The sequence below is a fragment of the Strigops habroptila genome, chromosome 7 (assembly GCF_004027225.2).
Source record: "Strigops habroptila isolate Jane chromosome 7, bStrHab1.2.pri, whole genome shotgun sequence".
NCBI classification, from domain to species: domain Eukaryota; kingdom Metazoa; phylum Chordata; class Aves; order Psittaciformes; family Psittacidae; genus Strigops; species Strigops habroptila.
In genome coordinates, this window is record NC_044283.2 from 16292415 (window position 1) to 16315735 (window position 23321).

The 23321-nt window shown below is 40.0% G+C and overlaps 1 protein-coding gene across 10 annotated transcripts in view; it reads right to left on the reverse strand.

Moving 5' to 3' along the window:
• The window catches only part of LDB2 (LIM domain binding 2), a 388950-nt gene that overhangs the window by 141053 nt on the left and 224576 nt on the right, over window positions 1–23321 (reverse strand). For all 10 annotated transcript variants that reach the window (XM_030492989.1, XM_030492995.2, XM_030492992.2 and 7 more), the window contains one exon: window positions 3231–3333. In XM_030492989.1, coding sequence (XP_030348849.1) covers window positions 3231–3333 — 103 coding nt within the window. The remainder of the gene's footprint in view (window positions 1–3230; window positions 3334–23321) is intronic.

A 23321-nucleotide genomic window follows, 5' to 3' on the forward strand; every position in this document is an offset into this window, starting at 1 on the left:
CCCATATCTATTTTCCCCTACAAAATAAAGAATTTCAGAGCTGATAGACAAGGAAAAACACCAAAGACTTAACAGTGAGAGTAGCAAAGAGAAGCAAACCACTTTCCTTGGTATAAAGAGGAATACTGTAAAGCACAGCAATGTGAAAGGCAGGCCTAAAAATATTTCGTGTATTTCATAAAGCTTCAGTTTGAGGCCATGAAATTAAATAAGCAGCTTAGTTTTCTGAGACAAAAAAAGTGAGTTTATAACCCTTGCAGTTTCTTGGACAGGACTGTATATTAAAAGTTAAAAGAAATGGAAGGCAAATAAAAGTATTATTTTTTAAAATCTTATAACACAGAGACAATGATTTACATGCCTGATGCACGTGCTCTGAACATTTGCATTGGCTGTGGGAATGGCAGTAAGAACAGAGGGCAGAGCTGGGAAAAAGGATGCAACAGGAAACCCATGGAAATGAAAAGTTTAAAGCAAGCATGAAAAAGAAGCCCCAGAGAGGTTTGCCGTCAAGATTAGAGAAGAGCAGAAGAGAATATGCAAGTTCCCAGCAGCCTCCCACAACACTCTCAGGGGTTTTGAAGAAGGAACCTGGGGCAAAACACCATGTTCCTCCTCACCTCTGGTGGCTTAAGGCAAGATTCAGAGAGATCAAGAAAGCAAGAAAGGAAAAGGACTGGGAAGAGAAAAATTGTGGCCATGGACAATGAAAACTAGTTGTCCTTTCCCCACATACCCCCACAAAGACTTCTTCTGGAATTTGGTTGCTCCAGAAGAAAATATTTTAGTTTCCCAAAGAGGAAAACTATTGCCCAAAGAAAGAAAACAAGGTGGCAGCCATGACCAATGTCAGAGATGTAAGCAAATCTCTCAGAGGCTGAAGCAAGACAAAGGCAGGCAATTTTGAGCTGAATCCTGCAGCAAAGGCAAGAGGTTGGCATCTTTCATCACTTTCAACTCTATAAATGACTTCTCACAGGATGCCTATTTCTCTTTTCTGGGGCTTAATCTTGGTTCCCTCCATTACTGTTTGTGCCTGCAAGAGTAAGAACAATTTGTCTCTTCTCTTCCCTCTCAGCCAGCTGCAATGTCTTTAATGCCCACTACATAGTAAAGAGTGTGCACAGTGGGCAAGGAGGCAGGCATCTCACTGGGGACAGCGCAGGTGGAGACAAGGCACTTCAGTTTGATCTCTTCGAGAACTCCATGCTCAGTGCTGGCACCGCTCTGTTCTGGCTCACCTAACAGGACCACCAGCACACTGCCCAACGATTTCACCAATTACTAGGAATAAAGATACTGGGTGACATGATGGTCTTTAGGAGATACCAAGACCCTCCATAGACGTAATGGAGCATGCACACAGCTCGGGCCCACAAAATAGTGACCTTGATCAGGTCTCTGTGCTCAGCAATGACCTGCTACAGGTGGAAGCGATTTTCTGTTAATGTTTGCAACCAAAGGGGAGCAGGCTGCTCTGTTCTCAATGCCTGGACACGTTTTTGGACACAAGCTTCCCTGGTAGGAAGAAAGGGTTGCTCACACAACTTCCACACTGTACCCTCCCTAGGCGATGCTGGAGGTGTACCTCAGCAGGGACTTGGACAACATGGTACCTCCAAGGCTGCTCTCAAAACCTGCTCAGATGGCAATGGAAATGCCAGACTGGAACAGGTCAAGCATGCTCTTTAGAGTATCACTAAATAGGAATACTGTTCATGTCAGAAATAATCACTAATACTGTAGTTCAGTACATAGATTTTTACTAACAAAGGAAAGGAAACATGAATAAACAGAAAGAGCCCTAAATGCTGAACTTTAATTCTAGATGCTGAGAATAACAACACCAAAAGCAACAACAGTTTGTGCAGATGTCAGAAATTAAAACCAGAGGAAATATCCTGTGTACCAGTCACTTTTAAAAACATGCCTACAGTAATTTGATCTTTCAATCATGCTTATCAGCAACAATGCTAAGAACCACAGTACTGCCCCATACCAAACTGTCCTGGTTACAGATAGCAGAACCATTATCAAGCATTTGTGACAACAGGAATATTTTACTCTTTGACAAATTCTTTCATATGCAGCACTGTTTTCCAGAAACACAACTCCTTCTGATCTAACTGGACATTAATTGCTTTTTGGTTGATGTATCTGTGCCTTCTGGACTGATAACACAACTAGCAAATCTGATATCTGACAAGTTGACTCAACCTAATCAGGAAAGATCAGCTGTTACCAACGTTGCTATAGGCTGTAATTTGAGGACCTTTACAGAGTTATCACTTGCTTTGAAAGGCAAGAAACTGTAATTCTGTCAACACTAATCCCAGAACGTGCGTTCAAAGTGGCTGTTATTTTTTCTCCAGGAGAAGGTAACACTTGTCAAATAAATACCTGAGATAATTGATAAAAAGAATTAGGAGTATGTGAGTGATGATACACTAGCAATCAGTCACTCTCATGAAAAAGAAGAACCTTGCAAGATTCAGAACACTAAGTAGAGAGCACAAGCTGTCACCGTGAAGCAGGGGTCACTCTGAATGGAGTGAAACAATTGGCAATGCAGTTTTTCAATGTTTACTTATCTCTCTGTTGCTTACTGCTAAAGCTGAGAGAATTATTCACTTCAAACAATTTGTTTGACGAATTTTACTCCTTTTTCCTGCTCAGAAATGGATACCAATGCCATCAGAGTTATTCACTGCTTCACTTTTATTCAAGCTTTCATTTAGTGCTTGATTGAGAGTATTCTAGGCTTCCACGGCTGTTCAGACAACATCCAGTGCAGGTCCTTAAAGTGTGCAAACAGCATAGATCCACATAGCTGATGGAACCAGCAAGGGTATAGCTTTTGGTATATATCTTTTTCCTGACAACAAAATTTGCTACAAAGTTCCCTTTGTGTAAACAATTTTGCTCACAAGACTCAACACTTTAAATTTTTGCAGAATGCAAGCATAGCCAAAGAAAATTAATAGAAAAATTCCAAATATCATATTGGATTATTTGCCTTACTCCACTAGGAAATAATTTTTCATGTAATAAAATTCAGAGGAATTCCTCAAAAAAATGGATTCCTAACCCATGCAATTCTTAATGGAACTTGATGGTCACTGAAAACAAACAAGTGGCTTTGTCATTGCCAGGTTTGCATCTGTCTTTTACAGGTAACTGTGTTTAGAAATTCAGGCTTAAAATTAGAACAAAAAAAATATATCTCTTACTGTATCGCTTTGGTCCATCTTCCAAACAAAATGAAAGCGTTAAAGTTGCATCATCTTCAAAAAATTCAGTTGCAAAGGCATCCCACCAGAGGTTGTCACTATCCTAGGAAGCAACAGATCATTCACTTAACAGGAGGCAAAATGAAAATATGTTCATCCTTTGTAAAAGAGATTCACACATAGTTTGTGCTTCTTCACCTGTGATTTTAGAGTGTAGATGTATATATGATATTTCAAACTCATTTTCCTAGATAAAGTTCTTGTTCTAATTTAAGAAAAAAGCAAAAAGATTTAGTTTATTATACAATAAACTGTCTTTCATTTTATCGTGCATGCTAAATATGTAAAAACTTTCATACTCATAAATATGTTTTTCTTCAAATGTGAAAAATGGTTTTATAAATCAGTTGCAAATATAGCAATTATGACTTTCCCCCCCTATTTCTGGGCTGTGCATCTCAAATGTTTGATCCTAATAGTAAAAAAAACCTCTATACTCAATTCTATAATGCTACATAACCCAATTATCAGCATGAGCTGACAAGAAAGTTATTTAGAAATTAAATATAATAGCCATTCCACTCCAATGCCTTTAATATAAATACAATGCTACCGCAGGTTGATTAAATACCGGCTAGTTACTTAAATGTAACTGTTGTGAGAAATCTTTACTTTTCATGTTACATGAAGTGAAAACAATATTTCAAGATGAACTGTGTATACTTAGAGGCACAGTAATACATATAGCAATAATTAATATAGTGTACAATGTAAAGCATATACCAATAAACCAATACAGGTGGTCTGTGGCTTTTGACAATTGAACCAGGACGATCAACAACAGACACCCAAACCTCGATGTCTAGCACCTGTGCAAGTGATCCAGCTCACAAGGGTCTTCACAGAAGTCAGACAACAGAATCCACCAACTGCTTCATTAAAAAGCTATGGATATATTTAACAGCTGTATTTAAAATGTTTGCTGCTCATCTGCTGCTTTGTGGCCCTGAGGTTTGAATCACTTGCAGCATACAGGACCAGAAACAAAGCTGGAAATACACCTCTGAAGATGCCCCAGTCGCACTCCTCAGCACCACTTTATCCCACTCACAGCAGCTGCCTTAAAGCATGCTAGGCCAGGTTCAGTCAGTGTAGTGAGCACTGAGCACCTCTTAATGTAAAACTAAGCCAGAAAACATTTGTTACCTTCACTGGGAAAAAAACCTGGGATAAAATAAAAATTTAAGACAAAATACGCATCTAACATGCTCACTTTATATACACATGCAGAGAAATAACTATCTTGGTTTTTTAGTTCCGTTCCTGTTTTTCCTGAAGACATTACTATTGGATTTCACTCCGAACTGCTGAGCAGGGTATCCTTCCTGCCTCACAACTTTGATTCTTGTCAATCATCCAAAGGAGAAATGATAAAGACAGGTTTTAGCATTCCAGGTCCCACCAGAGAGACCCCTGAGAGACTTCTTGGCTGTGTCAGAGCCTGTAATTCACCTTCCTTGCCAAGTCTCATCCTCCTCAGCAGTGTCAGGACAACGTGCAGCCCAGCCCTGTGGTACCTGCTCAAAATTCAGTCACACAGAGGTACCAAAGCCATCTCCGCATCTTAGGAATCTGTTGCCACAGAGAGCTGCTGCTCTCTGCTCTTTGATGGTGTAAATCTGATGAGTGTTTCTGTGTGCAAACATCGTTGCATCAACTAGCCAAGTAACCACAACAGCAAGTACAGGATATATACACACAGGTGCTCAGGAGGTGCCTAGCAACGAGCTTCTAGCAACACACCTCTGTGCACCCACCCTTCAGGGGGTGCAGCCTTGGGACAGCCTGGTGGGTGACATTAAAAGCCCATAAAAGAGTGTATTGTCCAATAAGGAATTATGAGCTACCATTTGCCAAAAGAGAGGCTGCAGTATCACTTAACTGGGATCTTTTGGACATACTTCTTATAGGGAGGGAAGGATTTAAGCAACATCACACATGCATTTGCAGCTCTTATTGACTCAGAGTTAAGTATCGCTGGAGCTACTCCTGCAGCATCCAATAACATGGGAAGCAAAAGGGGATTATCACACAGCTGGGATGCAAATGCACACGGGAAAGATAAAGAAGAGCAGGGAAAGTGCAGGGCCTCACCTAAAAACCACATGTATTTGCACTCACTCTTGCTTCCAGGAAGTCTGAAGGCAAGGAAAATGTGGAGATGGAATTACTGCGGATTCCCTCCCTGGATAGATGAAATAGCCAGACTCTGTCACAGTCTGGATATTGTCCAAGGTCTTTATCTTATGCTTTTTCATATTTTTATGTCAGGAAGAAGGAAAAACAGAAAATGCAACACCTCACCCACAAAAAAACCTCCAAACCTTAATAGATGATATAAATCCTGTCAAGCTTGTATATACTCTGCTGATTAATTCTCTGCTCCACCCTTGTCACAGGTGGGCCCAACTACTTTCACAGCCAACTGGTGAAAAAACCAAATGAGGTGTCCCTAAGCCAAGCTGGAAAAGGATCCAGTTATTGCGGGTAAAAAAAAAAAAAAAAAGAAAAAAAAAAAGGAAATAGAGGATAATAAAATCACCCTGGGTTTTCTTCTGCAGAAAGGGGATGGTGAAGGCAAGGCTGCCCCCAGGCATCTTTAACTTATGCTCTGACAGGTTATGGGGGATTTTGCCAGAGTAATTATTTTTCTATTCAACAATAATGAGAAATTACCATGGCAACCTCCCTTTCACGTAGTGCACTCACACGCTCAAACATTGAAATAATGGCCTAAACATAACAAAAAAAAAAATTAATACTTTAAAAATATTTTGTATTAAAATAAACTTAAGGAATGGGTCAAAGGAGAGAAGACAGCAGAGGGAGACAGTAAGTTGGGTCAGAAGTGAAGCTGCCATGCTGCTGGAGCCAGCTACCCAAGCAGCAGAACGTCTTCTGCCACAACTGCCATTATTTCCTCTGATCCCCTCCACCCCGGCATTATTTGTAATTTGAAGCATGGCTCAACTCTGAATAGGGTCTCCAAGTAAATAGTATCCTAGGGTTTCAATATTTTTTCCTTACTCTGGTATCTTTGGCAAATGTAATCAGATTTTAAGTACCATGATGTTCTTTTTCCCCCTCCATCTAATTGTCTCACATGTTCACTGTGTGATCTGAGAGTCAAGCTGGGTTCTTCTTTACACCTTACACGCTCACATGATTAAGAGTCCGCAAGCCAAATGAGCCTTTTCTACTTGCCTGTGATGGTGATTGCTGAACCAAAATAGATCTTGCAACTGGAGTATAAGACCAACTGAGATTATGGCATTTTCTCCCAATTCCTTTCTTTTTGTTTAATGACTTGGGAGGCAAAATGGAGTTAATGTAAAAAGTCAGTACATGAAACCATGCTCAAGGGAGGATGCAGATATCTTGTAGGACAGAACTGGAATTCAAAATTATTTTGATAGATTGCAGAAATGTTCTGAAAAGACAATGAAGTTCAGTAAAGTGAAGTGACAAAAGCACAAATACAAAATGAGGAATAACTGGCTAAGCAATACTGTAGAAAATGGTCCAGATCATAAAGCAAATATGTTAGCAATCTGTTGCTCTTGCAAACATGGGAAATGTCTTTGACATAATTCCTGCCTGATCTGGTAAACACTTCTCTGGGAAGACTTCAACTGGAATAGTCCATCCACTTCTGGAGTACTGTGGGGCCAGTACTGGGCCACCCACTCTTAATGAATTTAGCTGGGAACAACAGGAATTATTGAGTCTAAAGATACAAACAAACAAGCCAACCCCAAAAGACTCATAGGAAGCAAGGCAGAAAGACCTAGCTGTGTTTAGTATAAGTCAGAAGCTCCTCAGACAGGGAATGTGATGACAACCATATGAAAAAATCGCTATAAAGAAGAGCAATCACTTGTCCTTGGTGGATAACAATAGGAGAAGTAATAATCAGCTCAATCTGCTGCCATTGCGGGTTAAGTGGTTTAATCCCGTTACAGATTTCTAGGCTAGTGTTTTGCAGAGGGGAAAGAGCCGTGGAGTGTGGCTACTGTGTTCCCAAGGAGAGGGGACACAGAGGAGCCTCGAGCAGAGCCACCCCATTGCAGCAGCAGCTCCACGGCTCATACTCAGCAGGAAGTGGACTTTGTTTTCTCCCTCACATCACTTTTGGCTACACACGTATAACAGGTGTAAATAGTATATTAAAAAGAGAGTCATGGACACAAGTAAATGTGATTCTGAATACACACAGGAAACACATCTGTTCTAAAATGAGACCTTTTTTTATATATAATCACTTTTCAGGGAAGAACTGAATTTTAAACATCTATGTGGCTTGGCATTGGACAAGGCAAAAATAAAAAGAAATAGTGCCCTTGGGAGCTTACGTTTTTCTTCTGGCACCTACAACCCTTCCCTATTGACACTATTTTCAGAACTCTATACATCCACACTCCTGTTGGCAACATACGCGCTTCTCATGTTCTTTCAAGTTAATACTGCACGAGGAAACTGCTGTCTCCCCACGGAGAGAATGGTATTTCTCCCCTCCTCCCATTCCCAGCAAATCAAACTACATTTGAGCCTTTAAAATGCAGTTTCAAGATAAGATGTTGCCATTAAATACACCTGTAAAAACTGCACAACCATTGCAGACTATGAAACTTACAGTGTAAGTTCCATTAAAAAAATCTGATATTAATATTTATACACAGAGCACACTGACAGACCATTAAAACTAAAAAGCCTGAATACAAGAAACAAATATTTTCCCCATTAGCTTTAAATTAGACCCATTTTGGGACTACCCAGCATATTTAAGGTCCTGATACAAATTTCACAGGAGTAAAAACTTAACAGGTCCTACACCTGGGTCGGGGCAATCCCAGGCACTGCTACAGGTTGGGCAGAGAAGAGACTCAGAGCAGCCCTGCAGAAAAGGACTTGGGGGTGTTGGTTGACAAAAAGCTTAACATGAGCCGGCTTCAGTGTGCACTTGCAGCCCAGAAAGCCAACCGTATCCTGGGCTGCATCAAAAGAAGCGTGACCAGCAGGTCGAAGGAGGTGATCCTACCCCCCTACTCTGCTCTCGTGAGACCTCACTTGGAGTACTGCGTACAGTTCTGGTGTCCTCAACATAAAAAGGACATGGAGCTGTTGGAGCAAGTCCAGAAGAGGGCCACGAGGATGATAAGAGGGCTGGAGCACCTCTCGTATGAAGACAGGCTGAGAGAGTTGGGGCTGTTCAGCCTGGAGAAGAGAAGACTGCGTGGAGACCTCACAGCAGCCTTCCCGTATCTGAAGGGGGTCTACAAGGATGCTGGGGAGGGACTCTTCCTTAGGGACTGTAGTGGTAGGACAAGGGGTAATGGCTTCAAACTTAAACAGGGGAAGTTTAGATTAGATATAAGGAAGAAGTTCTTTACAGTGAGGGTGGTGAAACACTGGAATGGGTTGCCCAGGGAGGTTGTGGATGCTCCATCCCTGGCGGTGTTCAAGGCCAGGCTGGACAGAGCCTTGGACCACGTGGTTTAGGGCAAGGTGTCCCTGCCCATGGCAGGGGGGTTGGAACTAGATGATCTTAAGGTCCTTTCCAACCCTTATGATTCTATGACTTATATATCTTAATTTTATACATTTGGACATTTGAGTACTGATCTGTAGATCTGGCCCTGCAATGTGCAATGTTTTCATAATCTAGCATAGGGGAGGTTTAAATATATATTTAAAATATATAAATTCTATATGAAATACCAAATCTTAAATTGATTTTCTTGGAAACAGTATGAACAGAGTGTAAGAGTGTAATACTCTCATACAGTATGTAGGCGAGAAATCCATATAGTCAAACGGCTGTCTATTATCATACAGACACAAGAAGACGCACAACCATTTTACAATCACAGTATCTTTGCTAGCAATATGTGGTATGCTGTAAGTAGTTAAAGCACCCGAAAAAGAGGACCAGTCTGCTTGCCCAGGGCTGGTTTGTAAGGACCACTTCCAGCCCTTTTGCATTTGTTATTTGCTTGTCCCATTTATTTTCTCTTAAACATAAAGCATGTTTTACATAGCATTAAACATATCTCTAGTCTTGCAGCTAGTGGTATCTTACAGAATCTCCATCTCCCCTCACCCTGCCAGCAATGCCCAACTCTATTCTGTCCATTTGTTATTTCACACATATTCACAGTTCTAATGATGTTGCTTGCTTTCATTTCACTCACTTACTAGCGTGGCTGGATGCCATCTCTCAAACAATGTGTAGTAAAACTGGCAGAAAGATTTTAAGACTTGGCTTTGGTCATAAGTAGTTTTCGTTTCCATTATATACTTGCAACTTCTTGCCAAGACAGTGCTCAAATGCCCAAAACGTATCAGTTTCTTCAGCTTACTTAATAATTAATTAAATTATTGTTTACATTCCACTTTGGAACTTATCTTCATTTGCACAGTAAAGAAACAACACCAAGTTTCTGTTTCATTGAAAAGGCAGAATGTAGTCATGCAACAGATTCCCAGAGCAACACCGCCTCAGAGAGACCAACTTGGGTACGATATGGGGACAATGTCTCTGCTTCTCACATAAATCTGGATTAACTTGAAGAGTCCAATGGAATTATAGGGAAAAGCTCATAATGGAAAGCTACTCTTACAAGTTCGCTGGAAATTCTTAATATATCAAGAATCCTATTTTTATTGCCTATAAACCACAGCACTATAAGGCAACAAAACACTGGGGGGTGGGAGGCTGTAACAGTTAATTTACTGAATGGGGAACTGTGAAAATCCAACATTAATTATTTGATTTCAGATAAAAATGGGGGGGGGGGGAGGGGGCGGAGAGAGAGGCTTTGCAAAATATGCAAATTGATTCATGCCATTTCCTTGATGTACTCTGAACCCGGGGATGTGGGAATCAGCATCACTACAGCAAAACCATTATGCTGTAATGATCCCGGCCATCCAGCTCAGCTTTGCAGATACACTGCTTTGAGATAGCATCACTTAGATTCTCAAATAGCAAGTCCACACTGAGCAATTATAGCAGCAGTTCAGATTAACTGAAACATGCTGATACTCATATAAGAAAGAGAAATAATTTTCTTATGTTCAGAAGGATGGTTGACCTCTTCTTTGTTATTTGGCCACTAACGTATGCACAAATTAGAGACTTTTTGTTAGAGTAGTTGTCGCAACAGCTCTCTGGGCTGGCAAATAGCAAGACCAGCCTATACACAGCTGTAAAAGTGCAGTTCCATTACACCTAAGTCACCTAATTTTTCCATCTACACAGATGCTACACATATATCAAGTTGGATATCCTTTTAAAATTGAGTCCTTAAAATTATGGAGATTTTCTAACTTAAATTGTCAGGACAGGATAAGACAGAAAGCTGTCTGGTTCAGCCTAATAACAGACTCAAAGTAGAATGCTTGGTCTCAAACCCATTATTTGTCATTCTTTAAATTTTACTGCAGCTAGTAGACAAAGAGAAATGAATCCTTAAATATTCACTCTGTGCATGTTTCACTATTCAGCTACAGCAAACAGACACAGATTGCCATTTAATACTGCACTGCAAGCAGTACAGACCAGAAAGAGTTAATTTATGAAATGTGCCATTTCACCCGCTTCTTTAATTTGAATTCATTATTACCACTCCTGGAACTTGTGCACAAGAATGGTTATGAGAAAGAAAGGGGAAAAAAGAGCAATGAAGCTGGGCTCAGGACATATTCCACTGCCAATTCTTACAGCCACCATGGCATCATCCTTGATATTTCACAGCAATATTATCAATAACTAGCAGAAGATGCTCTTTTGTGCTTTTTAAGTCTACGGGATAAGATTGCACTTGGTCTCCATGGATAAGACCTATATTCTGGCTGTGTGAACAAAAAGACTGGGCATTAACAACTAAATCATGTGCAGTTGTTAACAGAAATAGACACTTCCATGCATAGCATAGTATCTGTTTGGACTTGGTGTATATACAGTTCATGCTAAATCTATATTCGAAGTTGTTTTAAATTTGAGCCTTCTTTTCAATAGGCATCATGATGTCCCTAGCTGGCTGGGAACAGTAATGGATTTCCTTAGCAGTATTCTCCACCCATGATCATTGCAGACAAATGACAGACTTGAATTTTGTGTTTATCAAAAATGAACCATGGTTACACTTCTCTATTCTGCCACAGAACACCCTACAGCCTCAGCCTTTGAGAATGGTTTATAGAGATGGAATATTAAGTGTATCTATTATCTATTGTACTACCGCCAGTCATATGAATGTTTTTATTTTATTCTGACATTTTGACCTGGTTTCTTTTTTACCTTGTTTACTCCCATCTATATGAGTAAATGGAAGCTACTATGCCATCTATCCCAATGAAAAGGCAATAACTAGTATTGCCATCATCGAATACAGAGCATCAAACATTGTATGTCACTAGGGCTCAGAAAAAAGTCATATCCCCAGCAATATTAGTAAAAGAGTCTCTCTGGGTCTATCTACCCAACTACACCAACTCCCAAGGCTTTAACATTTAGCCAATGCAAATGCCTTCATCAGTTATTACAGTGAAAGCAACATTATTACTAACAACATTTAAATACCACAGTGGGAAAACAATGAAGGCAGTGCTTTACACCTCCATTTCACACCAGACTCTCACCACCTCTTTGTTCACTCAAGCCTCACGGAAGAACCACATATGTCAGAGACATGCACAAAGCTGGGGCCTTCAGAGGTCCCTGCCCCTGAACAACTACAGTCTAAATTATGATCTAACAGACTGTATTTTGAGAGGTAAGAAACAGCTCTTCAGCTGAGTTAAGAAAACCTACTCCTTTTATCTCTTGTGCCTTATTCTTGTGCAAGTCTAGTGGCCCAGGCAGGAAAGGAAAACCCAGATAAGACAAACCCTACGTTCCAGCTTCTTGGAGAAATATCAGACAGTGACAGGGCTAAGTGATGCAGCAGTGAAGAGTTGATTTTATCATATGAAGATTATACTGGTTGAAAAGACATATAGTGGAGGAGATATAGTTCTATATGACACACACCCTCTACTCTACAGGACTTTGAGAAAACTCCTGCTAAGACTCAGCAAAAGACTTAAAATTAAGAATATGCTTAAATGCTTTGCTGGAATGGGATACAAAAATGCATTTGTTAGCCTGCAAGTCAAACTAATTAAAGATTATGACTTCCTACTAAGCTTTGCAAACCAGGTAAGAGCATATCACAATGTTGGACAGCTCTGTCTAACCAAAGAGCTGTTCTTTCTTGGGAAGGTACATGAAGTGGAATAGATCCAGTGTATTGTATGTCCCATCTCCTTTACAGGGCAGGTAATTTCATGCACAAAAGTTTAATTTAGCAGTAACAATCAGAACGAGAGAAAACATTTTAGAGGAAAGTATTTAAGAAATCACTCCCTTTTGTTACTATTTACAAGCATATTTAAATTATATATTTAATATATACTTATAAGCATTTTATATATTGTTGGCTGCATTTAAGTGCTTAATAACATAACTGTGGGTTTGGGTGTTCAGGTATCACCCAAAGAAATTTTAACAGCACTGTGTAACTCCAGGCAGTGCAGAGAAGCAAAGGTTACGGTGTTTTACAGAAATCCTGGTAAGAAGCAATGATAAAGCACGAAAAACCACTATGGGATTTAACAAATAATTTCATAAAAGAGATATAGTCACCTGCAAATTATCTCTTAAAAGTTCATTCACATTTTTTTTTATTCAGCTCATCTCAGAAGCCTCACTTTTGTGATCTTTCTTTTACAGGATTACCACTTTAGTTTAGCAAAAGTACATTTCAAGTTAATTCCTGTATACAGTCTGTACTTATTAGGATTAGTAATCACAGCCACGTTGTCAACTGACAATGTCACTGCAAATATCCACAAATATTATTTGTGCTAAATGTGTGTTTCAGAACCTAAACTTACTTAGGAGAGAGAAAAGGAAAAGGTATCGCTCAGGTATTAAGTCCAGCTTTTAAGACTCCACATACTTGGTCTAGTTTTCAACACTACAGCATGACTAATATCATCTGTATCAGCCATTTAGCCACTAATCATCTGAAGTCATCAGATAAAGCTCAGGTTTTTGAAAATAATACAGCTATATTTATTGCTTCTGATTTTTGATATGCAAACACATGTGCATTTAAACTTAATCGAATATTAAGGCTGAGATTTGCAAAGCTAATTAAAAGACTTATGCATTCATTTTCCATTAAATTAAGTGGCAATCAGATGCTGGAATATTCTGTGCAAGGCTCCAAATCCCAGCATGGAAATGGAACTTGTTACATTTGCTAAGTCAAAGCTGGAGGGTGACAACACAGGGCTGGGATTCATCTCACCCCAAGACAGTTGTCTAAATTCATATGAGATAAAAAGCCTCCTGGAGATATCTGTCTCTCCACTGACTGTAGAGGGAGCCTAAAGAATAGTTCAGTTTAGCCATGTAACTTTTACAAGGATAAAGGTGGGTAAGAAAAATCCTATTCCATGTACCTATCAAGAATTTAAATTTCAGGAAGAAAACTGGTTGAGGTTTTGGGACCTTACATAGTGAAGGACAAACAGAAGTGAAAAGCTGGGTGAAACAACCATATCTACCTTATCTAGATTTTTACAGTCTTGGCAGGAAAACCTATAAATGATGTTCAAGTTTTTTGCTCGCAACGCTCAAAGATCTTGAGGCTGCCAGGTTCCTGCTGTTTCAAATAAAAAGCTCTGAGTGGCAGACAGAAGTTGGAGCACTGGTTAAAGATTTCTGCCAGTATGAAATGTTTTAAATGAAGAAGATGTGATTATTTGCTTGGCTTCCTAACTTCACTCCCCAGCTAGCCATAGTTGCCAATAAAGGCCCTCAGGTCCTGTGTTTTATCTCACCCTGATACAAAATTCCTGTACAAAATGCAATTAAACTAGAGGCAGAATTGTTCACATGTATCTTCCTACATCCTCAGAAATCTGAAATACAGGGAAACCCTAAATCAAGACAACACATATCAAATATTGCTATTTCTCATGTGTTATTCTATCATCAGACCGCTCAGTCACTTCTGTTTCTGTCCTGTAGCACTATCCCTCTCAAGCATGTAACATTCACTAATGGGCATGTGACAGCCAAGTCTGATTATTGAAGGAACAATAATCAGAAGTCCAAGTTGCTCTGAGAAAGCAAGATGGATTGTGCTTAAGACACTCACAGGTTCTCAGTACACACCATGGTTTACAAGTATTGATGGAAAGAACCACAGGGTAGTAAACTTTTTACACTGACATTTGCATTTACAAATTCAAATTCTGATTCAAATGGATAAGTTTGAATCACCTGCTTACAATGAAAAAAAAATACCTAGAACCAAAACTGCTATAATATTGTATAACAGTGTAACAGATCAATGACAAGGGTGTTGAGGTTGCTAAACTAAAGGATATTTAGTTGCTGTCCTGAAAGTCACAAGAATAAGTATAAAGAGAATGAAACACATATTGGGAAATCCAGAGGTTGTGACAACAGAGTGATTTAGTGTGTTTGTTTTAATTATTAACTTTAAATTTTCACTTCAAAAGAAATGGGAGGATTTATGCATGCCAAGAAGTACTCCCTTTCAAAACTCAGTCTGCACTAAGAAAAGTACAGCTTTCTTCTAAATGGCGTACGTTATCTTGTCAACCTCATTTAAAGTAAAAAGGCATCAGTAGTAATAATAAGAATGCAGTTTGGTGAACAATTCCTTCACAGAAGCCAGCTATTACATACTGTAACAAATTAAAAACTCCAAAAGTCTATGCAGGTCCCCAGAGAAATGCTATCTAATAAAGCAAACACTGATATTGAATGCGACAGAATTCCATTTGCTACAGAATCCCATCCAACTGAGTTTGGCTGCGGCTGAAGCAATTAGAGAAAGCTGTGATTTAATGATTACGCTAAAACCCTAGACAAACAAAGCTCTCACCTACCAAGTGGCCACTTAGCTGTACCACTACCACCAAATGTATAAAAATCCTTGTAGTATTTCATTTGCTGTCAGTCAACTAGCAGCAACATGAGCAATTATTTACTAAAAATGTCTACTTACCAGCTACCCTACTGCTTAAACATGAAAAATGTATAAATCTAAATTTAAACAAAGTAAGCAAGGCCAAAAGTGAACTACATGTGTCAGGGAAATCATCCACTAAGGTCATCCTTGTAGCTGAGACCTGGTATGATCTAGTCGAAAGATCATAACAGGTCAGTGTTTAATCCTTTCTCTTTTTTTTAATCTTTATGCTGTCTATGATAATCCACTGGGGCCTCACCTCTGAGTCCATAAACATCTAATGAAATTTTAAACATCTTTTCATCACAGCAGTAGCCTCGTGTGAACTCCAACCTATCACTTCAGACTCCGTGGACCTGTTAGATCAGCAGTAAAACTGATTCACTTCAGATTTCTTATGTTTTCCATAGATGGTATTTGTCCTTCCCTATTTTCTAATGCTTTCAAAATTTCTCTGTATAAAATTGCAGGACATAAAGCAGTATAAAAAAGGACCATATGTGATAATTGGGAAAATTTGCTTGTGGAAAGCTTGTAAATTTGCTTGGAAACTCTGGATTTTCTTGGTGTGCTCATGCCAGCTGACAAGCTCCATTGTGAAAACTGACTAATGGTCTTTCTGATTTTTAACTTTCACATTCGTCTGAGAGCCGACTGAATGACACCCAGGACTGCTGAGGTAGATTTTTACCCTCGTTGCCTTCCAGGTGAAAGCATCTTCTGACAAAGAGCAGGCAAAGCCTTGGGAAAAGCAGTTCCCTTCCTCTCCAGCTCTTTAAGGAACAGCATCTAGAGTCATGGTGCATACCTATAGCCTGAACAAAACTACTAGTGTTGATACAGCATTTTAAAACTATAAAGAATATGAAGTCTGGGAGAAAGCTCAAACACACAGAGAACTATTTTAAGAAAGAAAACATTTTTGCATAACATGGTGATTCATGCACAGAATTGCTGCAGAGGAAAGTGAAATAACTTGAAGAAGCTATGTATAGGAATGCATTTCTTGGGCAGCTCAGACCTATTTTCAAAGATCTAAATCCTCACATCTTAACAAAAGCATATAGTGTGGGGCATGGGGGGTTGTTTATTTGTTTTGTTACAGCTGTGCATTTCTAACTAAAATAAGCAATAATCGTGTCGAGAACCCTATTTTTTAAGCACTATGTGTTTCTCATGAGTGCTGTAAACCCAGAGCATCTACTGTTTCAGAGCTTTTCTGGAAGGCTTGTGTTCAGACTACTAGAGAGCCTGAGAAGGCAGCAGTAGCCTTGATGAAGCCAAATAACTACACGGTCCCATTTCTGGGAATGTGTAACTGCCAGAGGAGCTGTCACCTGAGAGTGAGACAGAAACTCAGAAAAGGTTCAGAGCTAATGTCTTCCTAGGCTAAGGGAAGCTTATGTCAAGTTCAGCCCAGAACATATAGATCCACACCAAGCAGCATGGTTTCTGCCAATGCAGTGACAACCACTGATAGATGTTATCATACTTCTATGCACCATGTTTAATTGGAACCTACAAAACTGATCATGGCTAGATCACTGTCTAGGTCCTCAAATAAAGACTATCAAGATATCACAGATCCTCTTCTGAGGGTGCTGATTTCAGGTGCGGATTGTTCAAACATCTGAGGATTCTCCTTCTCCAAATGAGTCCCTCCACAATCAGCTTGACTTTCACACCTGATCTCTGTATGCCACACTGGAGAACCGCCTCTCTGCTCTAGAACAAATGACTTCTGTTCTTTTTTCTCCCTCTTGCTTCCTGATTTGGAAGAGTTTTTTCTACAAGCAGATGCACTGATACAGATGTGCATACGCTCACTTTTTGTTGACATCCTCAGGTTCTCTAGTAGTGTCTCCCGGATCATGTCATCTGCCTCTTAAAATCATATATTATCTCTGGTCTCAGGCACTCTAGACTGAATGTGAACTTTTTATAACCTCCGCAATATGTGAGGTCTGAAAGAGGCCCATCAGAAACTGCCAGGTCAGCACAGAGCCCATCACGTATCCCACAGTGTATCAGTAAGGACAAAGGAGTGTATTGAAGATCAAATATGCTTCGTATTGGGCAAGCAGCTCCTTATTCAGACTCCTGTGAGTGTTCTAGTTCAGTAAGTCTCAACATCTGGCAGGGGTCAGATCTGGGCTGACTTCCCTCTGTCTTGATTCAACACTTTCCAGTACAGCTGACAATCACAGGCTTTCGTGTCCTAAAGCCTCAGTGGACTTGCAGAACAAGAACAGAATCAAAGCAGCTTCCCCCTCTCTCTCTGAAAATACTCATACAGCTTGATCTGAGGGGACCACAAGCAGGATTATGTCGTCAGTATTCTCCTCATTTCTCTACCAGTATTCCAAGCACTCATTAGTAGCAGCAAAGGAGGTAATACCAAACAGCCCAGGGGAAATGGCCTAGAAACTGCAGACATACTGAATATTTTCAACTGTATTATACAGTGTGCTGCAGACACACGATCCTATGGGTTGTCAGTTGATATATACCAACTGCACCCAGCAGCCAGGATGGGACGTGAAAACATAAGCGTCCTCTACCACTGTACAGTGTGAGTCCCACAACAAAGAATGCTGTAGGGAGATATGCAACCTATCAGATTGTCAGCAGCAGTGCCTTGTAAACATAAAAGGACACATGACGTTCTGCTATGTTCCTATAATAATAAATGCAGCAGTCAGGTATAATAAACGTCTCCTAAGAAACTTAAGGTGAAAAGTTGGTACTGTATGGCGTAACCACAGCTCTAAGAATTCCTACTTGAAAGACTACACTCCTTTTTCAGTCCTAGAAAATTTCCACCTGCCAGGTGTACTTCTGAGATTTAATCAAGTGCTTCTAAGGTAGCCATCTATTGGATTTTGAGAGAGAAAACCCCCAAAGTAACTTACTCAGTTGTAAAATAATGAGAAGCAGGTATACAATTTATTCACATTGACTGCTGCTGCCATAAATCTAAGGAAACTACTATACATCATGTTTCAATGTAAATAAAATAATAATTATTCCCCATCTTGATGAGATCATTCCCATGACTAAAATATTTCTGGATATTTTCCTGATCTCCAGGGTCTATCCCAGATGAGATGCAGCAGTGTCTCTTTTGCATGGTGTAGTGCTGGGAGCAAACAGATAAACTTAACATTTGAAACATAACATTTGAAATTGTCAGTCTTTAGTATCTACTTTCTTGTCACAAGCTTAGAATAACTAGGTCCTCTGTTCTTCTGCTGTAGAATGTGCACTCTGTAGCTTGTCCTACGTAAAAATTAACTTGAAATGAAAGCTTCTAGGCCCTCTAGACAGATTTTAAAGTGTGTTCCTTTTTTTAAGTACAGGAGCCTATCCTGGTGGTAGTCACGGTTGCAGAGAGAAGCTGGAATGTGACAAAATGTATTTGAACATGAGCAAGGGAATAAAGGGAATATCAAACTCGTTTTCTTTTTCAATACTATAACATTTAAGCCAATTGCATGATCCTTCAGAGCCTGGCTCTGCTTTGGGTAGAAGCACTTGAATGGCTTGCCTCTTTTAATTGTGTATGTTCACCCTCATGGCCACCAATATCAGGTAACTGGAAGCTCACTTGGAGCCAGGGTGTTAAACAGAGTGCAAATTTCTCATTTGGAACAGAAGAAATCGTGATCATCTTTGATATTATCTTTTCTCATTCAGCTTCTTTGATTTGAGTGGTGGTATCAAAAGAAAGTGACCTGAACATATTAAAGACAATGCAAGTTTCAGTATTCCCTGTTGCATATGACTTAAAAATTAATGGTTCATTAATATCCAAACAGATTTGCTTTGGGGAGACCTGATCAGAATTCAACACTAGATATTGTAAGCTTTTGAGAGCACTGCCAATGCGTTTTTTAAAAGGCCCAGAAGATGCATGTCTTGTGCATTATTGCCACTGCCTTCACCTGCAAAAGCAGCATCTCTGCTGCAGTGACAGAATAAATACCTGGAAATTTAATTTTTTTTTCCCCTCCAGTTCTCAAAGGGACAGCATTCTGCACCAATAAAAGAAAAAATCAGCTTATTTTATCTAATTCATGACATACTACCCACTGGTATGAAAAGAAAGATGGCAGCTCCCCTTCCTTCATGCTTTGATAGAAAGTCAACAGCGAAGTAATACAAACTGACAGGTTTTCAGGACTGACCTCCTGATACCTACCGGTGCATAAACATGCAGTTGTTAAAACTTATCACTAGGGCCAGGGTTATCCCCTCTTGACTAGAAGACTGCCAAGTTGTAAATAAATAAGATAAAAATAGAGTTCCAAAATAATATATTCTATTTAGTGGATTCTGTCACTAAAATGTCATGTCCCAGAAAATCTCCAAACAGGAGAATTAAGATTTCACAGTTTTATGATTTTAATTTCCAGATATTGCACAAGTAGGCAAGTAGGAAGGCCATCTACATGTCTCTTCAGTGATGAGTGGTGTCCCTCAGGGGTCCATACTGGGGTCAGTACTGTTTAACATCTTCATCAGTGAAATAGTGGGATTGAGTGCACCCTCAGCAAGTTTGCAGATGACACCAAGCTGTTGACACACCTGAGGGAAGGGATGCCATCCACAGGGACCTGGACAAGGTCAAGAAATGGGTCCATGTGAACCTCATGAGGTTAAACAAAACCAAGAAATGGGTCCATGTGAACCTCTTGAGGTTCAACAAAACAAAGTGCAAGGTCTTACACCTGGATCAGGGCAACACCCATTATCAATACAGGATGGAAGATGAAGGGATTGGGGGCAGCCCTTTGGAGAAGGAGTTGGGGGTACTCGCAGATGAAAAGCTGGACATGACCCAGGAATGTGCATTCGAAGCCCAGAAAGCCAACCATATCCTGGGCTGCATCAAAAGAAGTGTGACCAGCAGGCTGAGGGAGATGATGCTGCCCCTCTATTCTGCTCTCATGAGACCCCACTTGGAGTACTGTGTTCAGCTCTGGAGTCCTCAGTACAGGAAAGGTATGAACCTGTGGAGAGGATCCAGAGAAGGGCCACGAGGATGATGAGAGGACTGGAGCACCTCTTCTATGAGGACAGGCTAAGAGAATTGGGCTTCTTCAGTCTGGAGAAGAGAAGGCTCCAGGGAGACCTTATTGTGGCCTTTCAATACTTAAAGGAGGCTTATAAGAAAAATGGGGACCAGCTTTTTATGATAGACACCCTGAAGATGGTGAGCTTCTGGTAAACACTGATCACAGTATTTGGATGCAGAGCAAGATGTAACAACTCTCTTCCCAGGTGAACATTTCTGCTCCATGCTGGGGCCAAGTCTCTGTTAATACGTCTGCATTTGTAATTTTGCCCAGCCCTTTTGATTAGCTTTAAATCATTGTGTTAAACATCACCTGAACCCCACCCTCAAAAAATTACATTGCTTTTTTGTATACTATTTAGAAACAAAAGTGGCTTTTGAACAGTAAATATTTTGAGAACAAGCCTATCACGGCAAGGCCCATAAAATTCAGCCAGAAAAAGTACATCCCACTTCTCAAGTATTCAGTTTAATGCCTTGTCCTACCACTGCACTGCTGAATAATCTCCGTGCAGCTGTTTATAGTATAACAGTCAATAGAAGTCGCTGAATAATGTAAAAATCTTTTTGTAGGCTATTTTTCAGATTACAAATCTGATCTCAATTTGATTTGTTTATGTAGAGTTCTGCAACCAAAGTTCAGTTCATACAAATGTTTGTGAACAATAGATTTAGGGGCAGGTTGCCAATATGAATGCAATCATCAAAATAAAAATAATTTTGTGATTAAATTAAATTCATTTCCAGCAGAGACAGAGGTAGCTTACAAAAAATAAGTTGCAGAATTAGAGAATAGAGAAACCAGCATGACAACCTACTACTGCTACTAGTTAGTTTGCCACATGTTGGGATTTCTGTTTGCTTTAAAAAAATACTAGGAAATCATGAGTAAAGGTGGCCAACCATAAAGCAAGAGTAGCACATCTCAACAGAGATAGGAAATTTGTTTCATGAACATAGAAGGTCCCTAGTCACATCTGCATTAGCAAGCTGCAATAAGAGCACAACAGCTGCTGCTGAGGATCCAATGCCCACAATATATGGATTGGGGGGGGCTGAGGCACGAGGAAAGAAGGGTTTAATTTCAAAGAGTTTGAGATTAATCTCATGGGCTGAATGCCAAGAACCAGACACCTTAAGGTTCGGTCCACACATGCCAAGACTGCTTTGCTACATGACCCAACATGGAGTAAGTGGAGACATACATATAATTTGCTTCAAAACTGGCAACTGAAGCACAAACTAAAGTAGTAGCAGAGGTGAAGATGCAGCCCCTATTATTTTTTCCACACACAATTAAGAGGAAAATTGTGCTCATTTCTGAATCTGTTTTTTTTAGAAGAAAGTTTGGGGTTCCTATCCTCAGGGATTTGGGTGGGCAGCCATGACTGGGTGAAACCCAGCCGTGGAGAGGGGCTGAGCTTTCACAACAAAACAAAAACTAACCCCCGCTTCTGAAGATCACTCCATCATGAGTTTAGTGTTGAGCTGAGTGATGGCTTGTTGAAAACTCTGGTCCGAGGAGCCTGGCTTTCACACTTTACATGGCATCAGCCTGTGGTTTTATTCAATTCTTGGGGCCAGGCACCTAGTAATGACTACATTAATCTTTTTTCCCACTTAACTGGTTTTAGCTAACTGTGTCATCTAGGCCACTCTGCACATGAGAAATAATCAACAAAGTAAGCAACCCAAGAGCTTGTCATTATGCAGGGAGTATTACTCCACTAGTACTATACACCCAGCTCATAAGAGAGATCTCAGGCTCTGTTCTGGAGGCAATTACACCAGAGCAAACCCCACCAGCTTCAGCGAATCCCTGAACTTTCTGTGACAGGATGTGTGACATAAATCAGAATTTGCCACTTAGGGCAACTCAGCCTGACATGGCTCAGAAACGCTTGGCAGGTGCTGCCTATGTGAAGGTCTTCCCCTTTGTTCCTTGCAGGGAGAGAGCAAGAAAACTTCTCTGACAGCTTAGCTTTAGGAGTCTTTTTGCCAAGTACCTGCCAAAGGCCTAAAGGTATTAGAGAAACATGGTTACATTTATTATCATGAGACCAGCTGACTGTTAGAATACCTGAAATAAACCCCACATTCTTTAATGGCCTGGTTTGTTTTTGCAGAAAGCTGAATCTTGGTCTATGAGCTGTCATATCAGGCTCTATTTCATTCTTTTATTTTTACAGAGTATTGCACAAACAGGAACAGCTGGTGTTGATTTATAAACACCAGAGTTGTCTTTAGAGTTTAGATATTATTTTGCCAACATTTAAGCTTAATCATTTGCAAGCAATTGTTCTGTAGCATAGTGGACAGTGGTTCTGCTGCTGCCTGGAGACAGATGTTTTCTAGTAATTATACTAATAATGCAATTCTGAATTACGCTTAGAAGAAGGATCTTATGTGCATAGATCTATCTGTCCATATATCTGTGTCTTCTTTCATCCAGAATTTCTTCTTAGAGAATGCCACAACATTCACTTCTCCAATCTCTTGTAAAAATATTGCAGTCTGTTGTAAATAGGCAAAGGCCTTGGTCCCTATGAGACTCTCTGTCTTAACTTGCACACATGAGTACCTTGAAGTAAATTGTGCAAATGCAACCTGTTGTTCAGTTTAATATTTAACCATTTAACTGAGGGACATTTTTCCCCCTGTTTTATTCACAGTGCAGTTGCCTAGTTCTGGAACAAATATTCCCCAGACAACAGTCTCCTCCCCTATGGTACCCTGACTCATTCCCATTACAGGGCCATGCTGTGCACTGAAGAACACAGGAATCATGTGATCAGATAGATACTGTGTGATCAGTTTCGTGAGAGAATTTATTATAAGCTAAAAGATGTTCATTACAGTTTCATAAGCAAATTGAATTCCCACATCTCCAAGAGACAG